This window comes from Neovison vison, chromosome 7, assembly GCF_020171115.1.
Source record: "Neovison vison isolate M4711 chromosome 7, ASM_NN_V1, whole genome shotgun sequence".
Lineage (NCBI taxonomy): Eukaryota > Metazoa > Chordata > Mammalia > Carnivora > Mustelidae > Neogale > Neogale vison.
In genome coordinates this window covers 44,958,647-44,976,511 of record NC_058097.1, presented here as the reverse complement: position 1 = coordinate 44,976,511, position 17,865 = coordinate 44,958,647, and the positions used below count along the sequence as shown (strand labels likewise).

The window sequence follows — 17,865 nt, the reverse complement described above, 5'->3', positions numbered from 1 at the left end:
CTCTCAGGGCCAAGTCTCCCAAGACAAAATGGGCAAAACCCTCTTTTCTTGCTGCCAAGCAGCAGGAAGACAGGACTAGATGAGTGGTGGCTCACCCAGCCCCCTCTGTTCCCTGTATTTCCTTAGGAGCTGTTTTCATCATTATTAGCTGAAAGGAGAGGGGGCAGCGCACCTGGGAACCCTCGGGAATGGAGGGAAGGCAGGAGCTCCAGAAAGAAGGTTCTGGGCCAGGTGGCCCCAGGGCTAGGGTCTGTGCCAGGTGTGGGTGGTGGGTGTGGAAAAGGGCGGGGTGAGTCAGCTTGGCCTGCCACGCCCCACTTTTATTTAAGGACCCAGCAGCCATCCCCACCAGCGCCATTGTCTGCCCCACTGTCCCAGCCATGGCAGGGAGTTCTGTGAGTGCCTCGGGGCCCTGGGGCTGGGGTCTTTGATTCAAGGCTGTTCGGGAATAGGGGAGGGGCTGGGCCCGCCTGAGGTCTCCTGTTTGTAAGGAGAAAGGGGGTGTTGGGGTGTGCTAGGAGGTGTCTGGGCTGTGTCTCTCGGGTTGACCCAACCCAACACTTCCATCCGCTCTTGGATTCTTCTGTTCTGCGGATTCTGTGTTTCTGTCCCCACCTCTGTCTGGCTCTGGCTCTCTCTCTCCTTTTTCTCAGCGATTCTGCTGGTGTGGGTCCTGACCATTTTTTCCCTGGGTCTGACCTGTCTCTGTCATGTGCGTCCCTGGTTCCCTTGGACCCCCTCGCTGGTCCTGCAGAACGTGCCCCACAAGACCTCGCTTCCCGAGGGCATCCGAGTAGGAACTGTTATGAGGATCCGTGGTGTCATCCCAGAAAAGGCTGGCAGGTGAGACCCCAGGCCCGCGTGGTAAGGGTGGGACGAGCCGACCTCTTTCCAGCCCAGACTCAAGAGCTCTGGAGCCACCTCTGTCCACCAGGGTCTTGGAATCCCCAGGGCGTCACTGACTTTCTGGAATCTCATGTCTTCACTGATTTGTCCATGTCTGTGTACAAGCTGGGGTGCCTATGTATCCTGGGAATCTGGGGATCCAGGGCAGTCTTGGGATTCCTACCAGTCTTGGAGTTCCTGTGACTCCAGTCTGAACTCCCAGGAACTCTGGAAACATGTCCAGTGATCTGGAGGAGCCCCGAGCATCTGGGAAACCCAAGCAATCAGTCCTCAGGTCCTGGTTCGGGAATTGTGGGATATCTGGGAATCTGTGGTGCCGGGAATAAGGGGATCTGTGGTATTACTCCTAGACCTCTAGGAATGGGGAGCACCCTGGCCATTGGCACCATGATTCATGGCAACTCTTAGAAGCTTTGGAAATGAGGGGGACCCAAGCAATAGTACCGTGACCCTCCTGCAGGTGGTTGTGTCCAGGGTCCCTATAAGGTTTTGGATGCCCTGTAATCCTGGTCCTGGCCACCAGTGCACAGCCCTCCTTCTGTGATGTGTGACATTCCAGGTCTTTTAAATTTGTATGTGCTCTGGCAACGGTGAGTCAGGCCCCTTTCCCCCTCATCTATCAGGTTCTATGTGAACCTGCTGTGCAGCGAGGCCCCAGGGAGTGAGGCCGCTCTTCACTTCAATCCGCGCCTTGATGAGTCTGCTGTGGTCTTCAACACACTGGAGCAGGGCACTTGGGGCCGAGAGGAGCGCGGCTCAGGCATTCCCTTCCAGCACGGGCAACCTTTCGATGTGCTCCTCATTGCCACGGAAGAAGGCTTCAAGGTGGGTCCCCGTTACCTACAGGCGTGGAAGCCAGGGAGGCTGCTGGTGGAGGGGGCAGAAGCATAGCCATGCTGGGGGGGCGGGGGTGGTTTCCGCGTCTCTCTTCTTCCCCTGGTGCATCCCCACTAGTGTCAGCAGTCCGGGGTGCGGCAGCGACAAGGACCAGCGCGCAAGAGCCAAGTGCTCATTGGGCGGGTGTCCCCTAGGCGGGCAGCGGGGCCCCGGGTTTCTCCCCGACAGGGCGAGACCGAGGCTCTGGAGCAGGGGCAAGGCTGGGTCGGGAGACAGGCCGAGAAACACGCGCCCGCGGGCCGGTCCCCGCTGCCAGTGGGCGCGGCAGGCACACTGCGCCGGTCGGTGTCGGGGGGACCCCCGCCCCCGCAGGCGGCCTCGGGCACTCCAGCGCCACCCCGCGTCCCCGCAGGCGGTGGTCGGCGACTCGGAGTACCACCACTTCCGCTACCGGATCCCGCCGGCGCGCGTGCGCCTCTTGGAGGTGGGCGGGGACCTGCAGCTGGATTCCGTGAAGATCTTCTGAGACCACCCCCACCCCGAGGGGCTGGGGGCGCTGGGGTTCGGGAATGGCAAATAAAGTTTCAGCCCACGTCGGTGCGCCTGCTCGGTGTCTGTGTCTCCTGCGTCCAGACGCGGAAAGCAGGTTCAGAGAGGGGAAGACTCTATGGGTCCCACAGCGATTCCGCGCCGAGGCGGGGTGCGGGACCCGCTGTGGGGGGCCGGTGTGTGGCTGGGCGGGCTCTGGAGGGTCGCGATCGGGTGGGGCTGTGTCTGGGGTCGTCTTCCAGCCGCGCTGGGCAGAGCAGCCCAGGGCAGTGCGGGTGGGGGGACCCTATGGGGTTCGGAGCGGGCGCAAGCTCCGCCTGGCGCCCAGTCTGCGGAGCAACGGGGCTCGGTGTGCGTGCATCTGCACACAGGGGTTGCGAGTCTCCGCACGCCTGGTCCCTTGGAGAACCCGAGCTGGCGGCGACGCGGCCTGGGACCGGTGTGGGTGCGGGGAGCCGGCTGGCGCGAGGTGGGGCCGGACAGCGCACGAGGCGTCACCGGCTTCCCAGCTGTCCCAGAGTCGGGACTGGTCCCCGCCCGTGCGCCCCGGGGCAGACGCGCACTGGAGCGGCATCTACCTGCGGAGCGGACGTGGGTCAGGACGATCCGGCGTCTGGGTCCCCGCTGCGGGCATGCGCCCCATTCCCACACTTCTCCCCCCCGGGCTCCTGCGCGGCTCCGGCCACCGGCTCCCTGCCGAAGTGACAACAGGGTGGGATCGGGGTAGTTTACGCCCCCACACAGACGCCCAGTCGCCCCCACCGCTAGGCGGTGCGTTTCTGATCCGAGGAGGTGGCTGCTCCTTCCTTAATGGCTGTGGTTGGAGGGAGGTCATGACTCCGCGACCGCGACACTCTGCAATGGCCGTGTCCTAATTGTGAGATAGTTCGGGTCGGCTGGCAAGGTTCGCTCACTGCGGTTGGGGTCCTGGCGGGGAGTCTGGGCAAAGTCGGGAGCCAAGCCTCTGGAGGGTTTTGCCTGCGGTTTCCGGCCTAGGATCCCTTGGAGATGTAGAACACGTCGCCTCCCTGTGGCCTCTGCCGGTGGTGCAATATCGTCAATGCGCGTGGGAGCGAGGGTGCTTTTACTTTAGTTTCCTCTGAAGATGCAGAATTCTGTGTGATCTCCAAATCTGGGTGAATTCGAATCCTTTCAGAACTGAACTTTCTCTGCACTTCCGAGCTTCAACGTGGAGCAGCCCCTCTCCATTCTGCGCCCTTCTTTGTATATTTATGGGTGGGCTCTGGCACCTTCGGTCTTCCTCTCCCAGTGGGGACCTTAGAAATCTAACATCCATTGGCGCACCAGGGATCTTTGTTAAATGAATTAATTTTTATTTCATTTGTGTCATGTAGTTTTTGAACATTTAAAAAGAAATTTGTACTTACCCATTGGGTACAAATTTGGAAAAGGATAGTGAAAGATAAGACAATGTTGGCACAACTGGTAAACTAGGTTGGATGATAGTGATTCACTGATGTTAATTTCCTGGTTTTCACTTCTGTATTACTGTGTATATTGTGGAGAATGTTCATGTTTATACAAAATATTACTACATATTAAGAAAATATTTGAGGGGCACCTGGGTGTCTCTGTCAATTAAGCATCTCCCTTCCAGTCAGGTCATGATCCCAGCGTCCTGGGATGGAGCCCCAGGCTGGGGCTCTAGGCTCAGCGGGGAGCCTGCTTCTCCCTCTCCTTCTGCTGCTCCCCCTGCTTGTGCTCTCTCTCTATCCTTCTCTCATTCCCTGTCAAATAAATAAATTCTTTTTGGGGGGCACCTGGGCGGCTCAGTTGTTGGATGTCTGCCTTCGGCCCAGGTCATGGTCTCAAGGTCCTGGGATAGAGCCCCACGTGGGCTCCCTGCTTGGAAGAGTGCCTGCTTCTCCCTCTCCCTCTGCCTGCTGCTCTCCACGCTTGTACTCTCTCGCTCTCTGCCAAGTAAATAAATAAATAAGATCTTTAGAAATAAATAAATTCTTTAAAAATATGTTTAATATGACTCAGTTTATCTTTAAAAAAAAGATTTTACTTATTTATTTCAGAGAGAGAAAGAGAGCACAAGCAGGGGAAGCGGCAGACAGAGGGAGGGGCAGGCTCCCCGATGATCAAGGACCCTGGGATTGTGACCAGAGCTGAAGGCAGAGGCTTAACCAGCTGAGCCACCCAGACATCTCTAAATAAATGAAGGAAGGAAAAGAGAGAGAGAGAGAGAGAAAGTAAGAGAGGAAGGAAGGGAGAAAGAGAAGGGAAGGGAAGGTGGAAGGGAGAAAGGAAGGAAGGAAGGAAAGAAAAAAAGAAAAAGAAAAAGAAATTAAATGAAGAGGCAGCATGTTGGCAACTTACTGATAAAGAGCTCAGGAAAAATTAGAGTTTGTGTTGTACTTAAAACTTTTTGCCTTTCATTTCAAATAAACAGATAAACCATTTGAGTTAATTTTTGTGTACCTTGTGAAATTGGGGCTCAACTTTCTTTTTTTGCACATAGATTTCCTGAAAACACTGTTCTTTCTTCATTGCCTCATCTTGACACACACATCGATACTTAGTTGATCATAGGTGCATGTATTTATTTCTGGACCTTCAATGCTGTTCCATTTACCTATGTCTACCCTCATCCCAATATCACCATCTTGATCACTGTGATTTTGAAATCAGAACTTTGAGTCCTTTAGCCTTTTTTCTTTTTCAAAATTGTTTTGTGTATTTTTCCAAATAACCTTTAGAATTACCTTGTCAGTTTCTCTTTTTGTTTTTATAAGATTTTATTTATTTATTTGACAGAGAGAGATCACAAGTAGGCAGAGAGGCAGGCAGAGAAGAGAGAGAGGAGGAAGCAGGCTCCCTGCCAAGCAGAGAGTTCAATGCAGGACTCGATCCCAGGACCCTGAGATCATGACCTGAGCTGAAGGCAGAGGTTTAACCCACTGAGTCACCCAGGCACCCACCTTGTTAGTTTCTTAAAAAAAAAAAAAATCACCTGTGATTTTAATAGGTATTATATTGAAATGGTAGATTAATTTGGGAAATATTGCCATCTTAATATTAAGTCTTCGAATCCATGAACGTGGGATATCTTCCCATTTACTGAGATCTTTAATTTCTTTCAACAATGGTTTGTAGATTTCAGTGTACAACAGTGCCTGTATCCATTTTATTGCTTCTCTGAGTCTCTAATTTATTTTGTGTTTATTTCTCCCCCTATTTTTTTTAAAGATTTTATTTTATTTATTTGACAGAGCGAGATCACAAGCAGGCAGAGAGGCAGGCAGAGAGAGAGGAGGAAGCAGGCTCCCCGCTGAGCAGAGAGCCCGATGTGGGCCTTGATCCCAGGACCCTGAGATCATGACCTGAACCGAAGGCAGCGGCTTAACCCACTGAGCTACCCAGGCGCCCCCCCTATTTTGTTTTATTTAAAAATTTCATAGGGGGGGGCGCCTGGGTGGCTCAGTTGGTTGAGCGACTGCCTTCAGCTCAGGTCATGATCCCGGACTTCCAGGATCAAGTCCTGCATCGGGCTCCCAGCTCCACGGGGAGTCTGCTTCTCCCTATGACCTCTCCTCTCTCATGCCCTCTCTCACTCATTCTCTCTCAAATAAATTAATAAAATCTTTTTTAAAAATTTCATGGGGTGCCTGGGTGGCTCAGTAGTTAAGCGTCTGCCCTCAGTTCGGGTAATGACCCCAGGGTCCTGGGATCAAGCCCTGCATCAGGCTCCCTGCTTGGTGGGAAACCTGCTTCTCCCTCTCCCTCTCCTCCTATGTGTGTTCCCTCTCTTGCTGTGTCTCTCTCTGTCAAATAAATAAAATGTTAAAAAAAAAACTTGGGGGGCGCCTGGGTGGCTCAGTGGGTTAAGCCGCTGCCTTCGGCTCAGGTCATGATCTCAGGGTCCTGGGATCGAGTCCTGCATCGGGCTCTCTGCTCAGCAGGGAGCCTGCTTCCTCCTCTCTCTCTGCCTGCTTCTCTGCCTACTTGTAATCTCTCTCTGTCAAATAAATAAATAAAATCTTAAAAAAAAAAAACTTGGGGCGCCTGGGTGGCTCAGTGGGTTAATTAAGCCTCTGCCTTCAGCTCAGGTCATGATCTTAGGGTCCTGGGATTGAGCCCCACATTGGACTCTCTGCTCAGCAGGGAGTATGCTTCCCCCCCCCTCTCTCTGCCTGCCTCTCTGCCTACTTGTGATCTGTCTGTCAAATAAATAAATAAAATCTTAAAAAAAAAGTTACATGTATTTAGTTTACTGCTTCATGCTTTCTTATTTAATAAAATAAGTTTATTAATGTATCTCTTATAATATATTCTGAGAATAGTGTTTTAATTAATATGCATTGTTTTGTAGATAGTCTGTAATTATATCTCTCTTCACCTATGGAAGTTATGAGTGTTTATTAAATTTCTGAATTTAATCAGATTTATGCTTTTCTAATTTCTGCTAATTTCTAATTCTATTGGAACCACTATACATGTTACATCTCCTTTATAACTTATTACAATGTCTAATATTTCCAGAATGATAGTGAGGCTAGCCGTATTGTCTTATCCTGATTGTAATTGGAATTTATCTATTGTTTAACAAATCCCTATAGAATGCTTGTTCTTTTTTTCTTTTTTAAAATATTTTATTTAATTATTTGAGAGAGAGAAAACAGAAGCAGAGGGGAGGTGCAGGCACAGGGAGAAGAAGACTCCCAGTTGAGCAGGAGCTGACACAGCACTCGATCCCAGAACCCTGGGATAATGACCTGAGCTGAAGGCAGATGCCTAACAGACTGAGCTACCCAGGCGCCCCCCCCCTTTTTTCCCTTTTTAAAGGTAATCTCTGCACTGAACTTGGGCCTCAAACTCATGACCCCGAGATCAAGAGGCACATAGTCCACTCACTTAGCCAGCCAGGCACCCTCGCTTATTATTGTTTTTTAATATATTATTTAATTATTTTTTAGAGAGAGTGAGCACAAGCAGGCGGGGAAGAGGCAGAGGGAGAGGGAGAGAGAGAATCTTGAGCAGATTCCACATTGAGCACGGAGCCTGGAGCCGATGTGAGGCTCAATCTATCAACCCTGAGATCTTGACCCAAGTGGAAACTAACATTCAGCCACTTAAAGGACTGAGCCACCCAGGCACCTCTGCTTCTTATTTTTATTTTTTTAATTTTTTTAAAAGATTTTATTTATTTATTTGACAGACAGAGATCACAGATAGGCAGAGAGGCAGGCAGAGAGAGAGAGGAGGAAGCAGACTCCCTGCTGAGCAGAGAGCCCGATGTGGGAACTCGATCCTAGGACCCTGAGATCATGACCTGAGCCAAAGGCAGCGGCTTAACCCACTGAGCCACCCAGGTGCCCTGCTTCTTATTTTTAAAATTGAGTTTTTGTAAATGTTTGATTGATGCTTGAAAAAAATATATATATAGCTCTTAAATCAACCTTATTAATTATATTATTCAAAATCTCCATTTTCTTTTCAGCAAGTAAAAGAAAAACATTTTGCTTGCCAAGATGGATTGCAAGGGAGTCCAAATTTTAGAAGGACTGGCTTGCCAAATGAAATATACAACACGCATTTAAAAGAAAGCAAACACAGGATTGTCAAGTTCAAAGTCGCTATATTCATCATTGTGGGAGGAAAAAAATAGTCATCTCACAGGCATGTTATAACCTCAAAAATTGTGTTGTTATCTTTATTTATATTTTTAAGTTTTATTTATTTAAGTAATCTCTACACCTAACGTCTAGAGTCATGACCCCGAGATCAGGAATCACTTGGTCCCCCAACTGAGCCAGCCGGGTGCCCCTGTGTCATTATCTTTAGATAGAAGCATTGCAGAAGTCAACAAAGTTGTGAAATAATAAAGTCTTTTTTTTTTTAAAGATTTATTTATTTATTTTAGAGAGAGAGAGAAATTGCAATCAGAGTGGAGGGGCGGAAGGAGAAGAAGAGGGAGAGAAGCAGCCTCCCCACTGAGCCAGAGCCCCACTTGGGCTCCATCTCCTGACCCCGAGATCATGACCTCAGTGGAAATCAGGAGTTGGAGGCTTAACCAGCTGAGCCAGCCAGGAGCCCCAGTGAAGTCTTTTTTTTTTTTTTTTTTAAAGATTTATTTATTTATTTATTTGATAGAGATCACAAGTAGATGGAGAGGCAGGTGGAGAGAGAGAGAGATGGAAGCAGGCTCCCTGCTGAGCAGAGAGCCCGATGCGGGACTCGATCCCAGGACCCTGAGATCATGACCTGAGCTGAAGGCAGTGGCTTAACCCACTGAGCCACCCAGGCGCCCCAGTGAAGTCATTTTTATTAGAAGCCAGTAACTTACAAGGAACTTCTGGATTTTTTGCATGTATTTTATATTATCATTATTTTAAAGCTATAGTCTTTTTCAAGATTTTATTTACTTTGAGGACCAAAACTAGATAGAGTGGTCTTCGGTCCTGGTTTTTCAAAACTGAAGTGTAGTTGACATAGAGCATCATAGTAGTTTCAACGGCTTCAGTCATTCGGTATCTGCATACATTGTGAAATGATCATCACAGTAAGTCTAGTTAACATCCATCACCATACAGTGTCATAGTGTTCTTTCTTTTGATGAGAACTTTTACTTATTTTTATTTTTTATTTATATATTTATTTATTCATTTGAGAGAAAGAGAGACAGAGAACAAGCAGGGGGAGAGGGAGAAGCACACACCCCACTGAGTGGGGAGCCTGACATGGGGCTCCATCCCAGGACCTGGGATCATGACCTGAGCCAAAGGCAACACTTAACGATTGAGCCACTCAGGCGCCCCTTGATGAGAGCTTCTAAGATTTACTTTCTTTCCTTTTTTTTTTTTTTTTAAGATTTATTTATTTATTTTAGAGAGCGAGGGAGCAGATGGAGGGGCAGAGGGAGGGAGAGAGAGAGAGGGAATCTCAAGCAAACTCCTTGCAGAGTAGAGAGCCCAATGTGGGACTCGTTCCCAGGACCCATGAGATCACCCACGAACAAAATCAAGAGTTGGACACTTAACCAACTGAGCCACCCAGGCATCCCTAAGGTTTACTTTCTTAAGAACTTACAAATATTGGGGCGCCTGGGTTGCTCAGTGGGTTAAAACCTCTGCCTTTGGCTCAGGTCATGATCCGAGGGTCCTGGGATTGAGCCCCACATCAGGCTCTCTGCTTAGCAGAGAGCCTGCTTCCCTTCCTCTCTCTCTGCCAGCCTCTCTGCCTACTTGAGATCTCTGTCAAATGAATAAATAAAATCTTAAAAAAAAAAAAAAACCAAGTCCTGGGTGCCTGGGTGGCTCAGTGGGTTAAGCCACTGCCTTCGGCTTGGGTCATGATCCCAGGGTTCGGGGATCGAGGCCCGCATCGGGCTCTCTGCTCAGTAGGGAGCCTGCTTCCCTCTCTCTCTCTGCCTGCCTCTCTGCCTACTTGTGATCTCTCGTTCTGTCAAATAAATAAATAAAATCTTTTAAAAAAAGAACTTATAAATATTTAATAAAGTATCATTCACTACAGTCACTATGCTGTACATTACACGCCCAGGACTTACTTATTGTACAAATGGGAGTTTGTACATTTTGACCCCCTTCATCCACTTTGCCCACCTCAGACAACCATTAATCTGTTCTCTATGAGTTTGTGTTTTTATTTTTATTTTTTTAAAAGATTTTATTTATTTATCTGACAGACAGAGATCACAAGCAGGCAGAGAAGCAGGCAGAGAGAGAGGGGGAAGCAGGCTCCCTGCTGAGCAGAAAGCCCGATGTGGGGCTCGATCCCAGGACCCTGGGATCATGACCTGAGCTGAATGCAGAGGCTTAACCCACTGAGCCACCCAGACACCCTGAGCTTGCATTTTTAAACCTTTTTCTTGTTTAAAGATTTTATTTATTTGAGAGAGAGAGAGAGAACACAAGGGGGGTGAAGAGCAGAGGGAGAAGCAGACTCCCTACTGCGTAGGGAGCGCGATGCAGGGCTTGGTCCCAGAACTCTCGCATCGTGACCAGGATGAACATGGAGGTACAGATATTTTTTTGAGTTAATGTTTTTTTAAAAAAATATTTTATTTACTGGGGTGGGTTAAATCTTAAAATTATTTATTTTAATTATTTATTGGGGATAAAATCTTAAAAAAATAAAAAAAATAATTTTATGTATTTATTTGCGATCAAGAGAACGTGCATGAGCCAGGGCAGGAGCAGAGGAAGAGAGAGAAGCAGATACTGCACTGAGCAGGGAGCCCGACTTGGGGCTGGACCCCAGGACCCCAGAATCATGACCTGAACTGAAGGCAGACACTTAATGGACTGAGCCGCCAGGTGCCCCACTCTCTTTGGATAAATACCCAGAGGTGGAATTGTTGGATCAATGGGATTTCCATGTTTAATTTTTTGAGGAACCTCCATACTGTTTTCCACAGCGACTGCACAGTCTGCATTCCCCCAGACAGTGCACGAAGGTTTCTTTTCTCCACATTCTCACCAACACCTGCTGTTTCTTCTGTTGTTGATTTTAGCCCTTCTGGCAGGTGCGAGGTGACATCTCATTGTGGTTTTGATTTACATCCTGATGAGGAGTGATAGTGAGCATCTTTTCAGGTGTCCATCGGCCTTCTGTATGCCTTCTTTGGAAAAATGTCTATTCAGGTCCTGTGTCCATTTTTTAAATCAGATTGTTTTTTTGGAGAATGTTTTTCTTATTTTTTTTAAAGATTTTATTTATTTATTTGACACAGAGAGACAGAGATCACAAGTAGGCAGAGAGGCAGGCAGAGAGAGAGGAGGAAGCAGGCTCCCTGCCCAGCAGAGAGCCTGATGCGGGGCTCGATCCCAGGACCCTGAGATCATCACCTGAGCCAAAGGCAGAGGCTTAACTCACTGAGCCAGCCAGGCGCCCCTAAAAACATTTTATTTTTAAGTAATCTCTATATCCAGCGTGGGGCTCAAGCCCAGGATCCCAGGATCAAGAACCGCTCCCTCTGCCGACTGAGCCAGCCAGGCACCCCGCTTTATTTGAAGTATAGTTGACACACAGATTTTTTAAGCCCATACTTGAACCTGTGGTTACTTAATTAATGGTGTCAAGAATTAAATGTTATCTGTTAATTCTCCCTAGGTAATACTAGGGAGGTGATATAGTTATTCTTTCTTCCCAGTAACTCATTCCAGTTTTTGTTGATATCATTTTGGGTCTTATGATTATTCTTTATTACTATTCTTTGCCTCTCCTTTCGCAGTTTTTGGCCTCTGTGAGGCCACCAGAGCAGCATGGAAAGGAGAAAGACCAGCCCGATCTATAACCAATGCAATTGTTTTACTATTTTCTCTGATTTGGAAATAATCACAAATCCATGGAGTAATTTCCCGAACGGGCCCCCTCGGTGGACCGAGCTAAGAAATGCTGGGCCTTGGGCTGCTGCGTCTTGCAGCTGTGTCTCTCCCTGGATGTGCCTCTGTCACAGAGAACAGCCTCACCTAATGTCACACCCTTTCCAGAGCATAGCCCATGCCAGTGACCACAGGGTAACTGGAATCCAAAGCCTTGACCACCTTGCTTCCCCTGGGGACCATGCTGGGCTGCCACCCCAGCTCCAAATCCCCTCATAGCATTGTCTGAGGCTTGTCTCAGCCAAGTTGTGTGAATCTTTTCCTGCAGCCCAATTCTGCCCCCTTCACTTCCCTTTGGGGGCGTCAGCTGAGGCCAATCAGCAGTGTCCCTTCTGCACGCAGCCCTTAGTCTCTGGGTCCGTTTCTAAGGACCTCAACCTCTGACACACAATGATACAAATATGTGAAGCATTTGATACACTCCAGAGACCCCTCACGCAGCCTAAGCTGGAAGGCACATTCCACAACAGTCAGCCAGCATCTGATGAAAAGCCAACTATAAGAGCTTCAACTAGTTACCTCTGATACACATGAGAGACTTCATTCATTAGCATGATGAATGTTAGAAATGGGTTTTCGGGAGGCCCAGGTGGCTTAGTTGGTTAAGTGTGTTAGCCAACTCTGGATCTCAGCTCAGGTCTTGATCTCAGCGTCGTGAGTTCAAGCCCCATGTTGGACATAGAGTTTACTTAAAAAAAAATATTGGGGTGCCTGGGTGGCTCAGTTGGTTAAGCATTCAGGTCTTAGTTTGGGCTCAGGACATGATCTTAGGGTTGTGAGATGGGCCCCAAGTGGGCTCTGCAGTCAGCGGGGAGACTGCTGGGAGAATCTCTTTCCCTCTCCAACTGCCCCCACTCCCCAGCTCGAGTGCATGCATGTGCTCTCTCGCTCTCTATTTTTTAAAAAATATTTATTTATTTATTTATTTGATAGAGAAATCACAAGTAGGCATAGAAGTAGGCAGAGAGAGAGGGGAAAGTAGGCTCCTGCTGAGCAGAGAGCCCAATGTGGGGCTCAATCCCAGGACCCTGAGATCATGACCTGAGCTGAAGGCAGAGGCTTTAACCCACTGAGCCACCCAGGTACCCCCGCTCTTTAAAATAAATAAATATTTTTTAAAATTAGCATAACGTGTTAAAAATGGGCTGTTATTGGTGAAACTGGTGACAAGCAATGTTGGCTAAAATATTTCGGTTGCTTCTCACCCTCATTTGAACAGTGCTTAGCTGTCTAGTGAACCTGCCTTGCCCAACTTCAGGAATGGCGCCCAAGGCATGAGTTCTGAAGGATCCTGTGATCAGTCCAGAACTCCAGAAGGACCTGGTTGCCTGCCACCAGCTCGCAGGCTAATTGAAGAGGGTCCTCGAGGATGTAGTCAGGTGCACCTCACATGACCCTTTCATAAAAGGTGAGTTCAGGGCTTAGAAGGATGTAGCTGGCTGGGACTTCGCCAAACCTACAAGACAGGTTGGGAGGCCATCTCGTCCTGCCTGCTCTGAGTCATCATCGGCTCTGCCTTTAGCAAGCCTGTGCTGGGCAAGTCTCAGCTCTGTTTCCCTTGATGTGGACTTCGTTTTCCAGCGCATTCGCCTCTGGGTGCTAACTGACGTAACCCCAGTATCATGTTCAGATATCAGTTCTTTGGGGGAGATATCAGCAGCTGCCAAGAACTAGAGGGAGGGCTTTCCCTTCTACCTCACTACTCAGTAATCTGTTACAACAAAAGCTCTCAAAAGCAATTCTGACAGACACAAGGATATTAAAAAAAAAAAAAGCCATGCTCTAAAAACTGGTAAATAAAAGGAAAGAATCAAGGAAGGATCCTGTCTCCCCATTATTTTTTTAAAGATTTTATTTATTTATTTGACAGAGAGAGACAGCCAGAGAGGGAACACAAGCAGGGGGAGTGGGAGAGGGAGACGGTTTCCCGACAAGCAGGGAGCCCATGCGGGGCTCTATCCCAGGACCCTGGGATCATGACCTCAGCTTAAGGCAGGGGCTTAACCCACTGAGCCACCCAGGTGTCCCTATTTTAAGTTTTTTTCAAAGATTTTATTTATTTATTTGAGAGAGAGGGACAGCACACTAGAGAGCGTGAACAGGAGCTGGGGGGAGGAGCAGAGGGAGAGCGGCAAAAGGAGAGGGAGAAGCATAGGGAGAGGGAGAAGCAGAGGGAGTGGGGCAGAGGGAGAGGAAGAAGCAGAGGGAGAGGGAGAAGCAGGCTTCCACTGAGCAGGTAGCCCATCTCGACTAGGGGCTTGATCCCAGGACCCCAGCACCACGACCTGAGCTGAAGGCAGTGGGTTAAGACTGAGCCATCCAGGCAGTCCTTGTCTCTCTTTCATGAACTGTACCTCAGCAGATAAGGGAAAGCGTCCCTTTATAACCTATTCCAGCTACTACAGGAAAATGAAAGGACAGAAGTAGAATGTCACCATTTTGCAATCTCCATCTGGTGTCAGCTCTCGTAGGCAGCAAGCACCTGCTTCTTAGCATCACGAATGCAGAGACGACCAGATGGAAAAGCCAAACACCTCCTAGGGTGTCACTTGCCAAAAAATGGAGCCTGCAACTGATAAGCATCTAGGTTTCATGCCCAGTTACAGGGAGTACAGGAGACAGAGGCACAGGGGAAATGCCACTAGGGGTATATCAGCCACCCGGACCTTGGCAAAGTCTCCCGGACAGTCGAGGTGTTCAGCCAAAAATAGTAAGGAAAAAAAGAGCCGAAAGAAGGAACTTGTAGATTAAAAGAGGTTTAAGAAACATGTCAACCAATGGCAGTAAATCCATCTTATTTGGGTCCTGACTCAAACTACTAACAATTTTATGACATTCAGGAAACAGTTAGAAATATGCATACATAGAGATGTCCAACCAATTTATTACCAGTCCTAGTTATTTGCTAGTTAAACTCACTACAGAGCAATACCCCGAGTGTATAATTAATTAAATGTTAATTTATGTTGATGGTACAAAAAAGGAATGTGCCTACCAACTGGATATTTGGTGATATTAAAGAGTTATTGTAAATTTTCTTTGTGTGACCATGGTATTCTAGTTACGGTGTTCTTTAAGAGTTTTTATCTTTTAGAGTGATGTATGAAAATATTTACTGAGGAAGGGGCACCTGAGTGGCTCAGTCAGTTAAGCATCTGCCTTTGGCTTGGGTCATGATCCCCGGGTCCTGGGATGGAACCTCGGGTTGGGCTCCCTGCTCAACCGGGAGCCTGCTTCTCTCTCTCCCTCGGACTCTGGCTCTCAAAAAGAAATATTTCCCGAGGGAATGAAATGAAGTCTGGGATTTGCTTCAAATTTTTACAAGAGGGGCGGTGTGGGGGCAGGACATAAGTAAAGCTGGATTTCCACTAGCTAATAATCACTGAAGCTGGGTGATGGGGACATGGGGTTCATCGTACCATCCTGTTTACTTTTGTTGATGTTTTTGATTTTCCATAACAAAAAGTACTTTTTTAGTGAGTAGTATTACACTGTGGGTACCCTTCTGAGGCTTGCTTTTTCGTGTTTTTTTTTTAAAGACTTTATTTATTTATTTGACAGATGGAGATCACAAGTAGGCAGACACGAAGATAGAGACAGAGGAAGGGAAGCAGGCTCCCTGCTGAGCAGAGAGCCCGATGTGGGGCTCGATCCCAGGACCCTGAAATCATGACCTGAGCTGAAGGCAGAGGTTTAACCCACTGAGCCACCCAGGTGCCCCTTTTCTTTTTTTAAGATTTTATTTATTTGTCAAAGAAAGAGAGCACAGGCAAGGGAAGCTGCAGGCAGAGGGAGAAGCAGCTCCCCACCAAGCAAAGAGCCTAATGGGGGATTTGATCCCAGGACCCTGGGATCATGACCTCAGCTGCAGGGAGATGCTTAACAACTGAGCCACCCTGGCACCCCTGAGATTGCTTTTTCATTCCGTGGTACGTTTCCAAGATTCATCCATGTTGTAACTGCAGTTCACCCAATATCCACTCCTGTGTAGTCTTCCCTTGTATGAATATAGCATGACTTTTTCACTTTGTTGACAGTGGGTATCTGAGTTGTTTTCATTTTGTTTTGTTCTTTGTTCTTTTTTTTTTTCTTCTGTTACAAACCATGCAGCTATGAACATTTTTGCACGTCTTCTGGGACAAGTGTACATCCATTTCTTTCTTTCTTTTTTTAAGATTTATTTATTTATTTAAGAGAGAGAGCAAGTGGCGGGAGGGACAAAGAGAGAAAGGAAGGAGAGAATCCCAAGCAGACTCCATGTTGAGCACCGAGCCTGACACAGGGTTCGATCTCATGACCCATTAGATCAGAACTGGAGCCAAAATCGAGTCAAAAGCTTAACTGACTGAGCCTCCCAGGCACCCCCATGCATTTCTTTAGTATATTGGTAGCTGGGAGCGGAATCGCTGTGCCATGGGTAGACATTTACCAAGGAATGCCAGTTCATCTTCCAAAGTGTACCAAGTTACAACTCTGCCTCTGTTTCTTGCTCCCCATTCCTGCCGACCCTCTGTATTTTCAGGCTTCTTAACCTTGGTCCTACTGTCGAGGGCGTGGTGGTATTTCAGATGTTTTTTTTTTTTTGAGATTTTATTTATTTATATGACACACAGAGAGAGATCACAAGTAGGCTGAGAGGCAGGCAGAGAGAGAGGGAGAAGCAGGCTCTTGGCCAAGCAGAGAGCCTGATGAGGGCATACCAGGACCCTGAGACCAACCAGAAGGCAGAGGCGTAACCCACTGAGCCGCCCAGGTGCACCTCAGGTGGTCTTAATTAGGAGCAGGTTTTCATACACTTATTGGACGCTGATTCCGTAATTGCTTTTTCATGTCTTCTGCCCACTTTCTATCGAGTCAGCAGTGGTTTCTTTATCAGAGCTTTAAAAAAAAAAAAAAGATCTTATTTATTTATTTGACAGAGATCACAAGTAGGCAGAGAGGCAGGCAGAGAGAGGAGGAAGCAGGCTCCCCGCTGAGCAGAGAGCCTGATGTAGTGCTCGATCCTAGGACCCTGAGATCATGACCTGAGCCAGGGTAGAGGCTTTAACCCACTGAGCCACCCAGGCGCCCTGGGAGCTCTTTATATATTCTGAATACTAATCTTTTGAGAGGCCATATAGTATAACCAGTGAGTCAGACAGTCAAGTTCAAATCCTGATTCTGGACCTGTGAGAGCCCAGGAAAAGCACTCCACTCCTCTGTGCCTCAGCCTTCTCATCTGTAAACCTTATCGCTCTTTGTGTCCCCGCCCAGAGAATTCCTATGTTGAAGCCCTAACTCCCCCCATATGATGGTTTTAAGATAGGGGCCTTTAAGGAGGAGATTAGGTTTGCGCGAGCCCTTGAGGGCGGGACCTCCCCTCCCCCTCAAGATGGGGCCTTTAGAAGCAGAGTTAGAGACCCGGGAGCTCGCGTTCGCAGCCGGCTCTCTCCACCTCGGGAAGGCGAAGCACGAAGGAGGCCGCTGGCCAGCCTGGAAGAGCGCTCCCGCCAGAACCTAACCAGAACCTGACGCCCTGATCTGGGAGTCTTGGGCTCCAGCCCTTCATACATAAATGTCTGCCCCCATCCGTGCTAATTTCCCCAGCAGCTAGAGCTGACTGACGTCCCTCTCAAGGTTTACCCCAAGATTAGATATTTGTGAAGCGCCAAGCGCGGAGCCTGGTGCAAAATGTTCCGTAAGTAGCAAGCATTTGCTCTGTATTACCTGTGTAAGGTATCTGCTGTCCGCAGGAGTGGGGCTTTTCATTTTCATGATAGTGTTTTTTGTTTTGTTTTAAGAGATTAACTTATTTATTAGAGAGAGTGTGCAAGAGCGGGTGAGGGTGGGGAGCAGACTCCCCGCTGAACCTAAAGCCCACATGGGGCTCCATCCCACAACCCCGAGATCACGAGGTGAACTGAAATCAAGAGTCTGCCGCTCAGCTGACTGAGCCACCCAGGTGCTCCTCATGATAGTGTTTTAGGTAGTTTTGCTTTTTTTTTTTTTTTTTTTTTTTTTTAATGGCTCAGGGGCAGCCTTAACTTGATGAAGCAGGAACACTCTCTACTTTGCGGATTAGGTGAGGAGGCGTGGCGGGTGGGTGGGGGTAGACCCAGAGTAAATTGGCACCTGACTCCTTAACTCCACGACTGTGTGGGATCTCCTACTCCCCAGGAAGCTGATGTCCAGCACATTCCGGCTGGTGCACAGTTGCAGAAAT

General features: G+C 48.2%; 1 protein-coding gene across 1 annotated transcript; it reads left to right on the top strand.

Annotated features, from left to right (window-relative positions):
• The first annotated feature begins 320 nt into the window (after nt 1-320).
• Nucleotides 321-2,339, top strand: LGALS7 (galectin 7). The gene is made up of 4 exons (XM_044260466.1): nt 321-395; nt 755-843; nt 1,530-1,731; nt 2,156-2,339. The coding sequence occupies exons 1-4, from the start codon at nt 381-383 to the stop codon at nt 2,267-2,269; spliced, it is 420 nt and encodes a 139-aa protein (XP_044116401.1). The 5' UTR covers nt 321-380; the 3' UTR covers nt 2,270-2,339.
• Nucleotides 2,340-17,865: the final 15,526 nt, after the last annotated feature.

What these genes read in the sequence shown, in the direction of transcription:
- LGALS7 (XM_044260466.1), top strand. An exon ending in ATCCCAGAAAAGGCTGGCAG is followed by an intron (nt 844 to 1,529) that starts GTGAGACCCCAG and finishes CTCATCTATCAG; the next exon opens with GTTCTATGTGAACCTGCTGT. An exon ending in CCACGGAAGAAGGCTTCAAG is followed by an intron (nt 1,732 to 2,155) that starts GTGGGTCCCCGT and finishes GCGTCCCCGCAG; the next exon opens with GCGGTGGTCGGCGACTCGGA.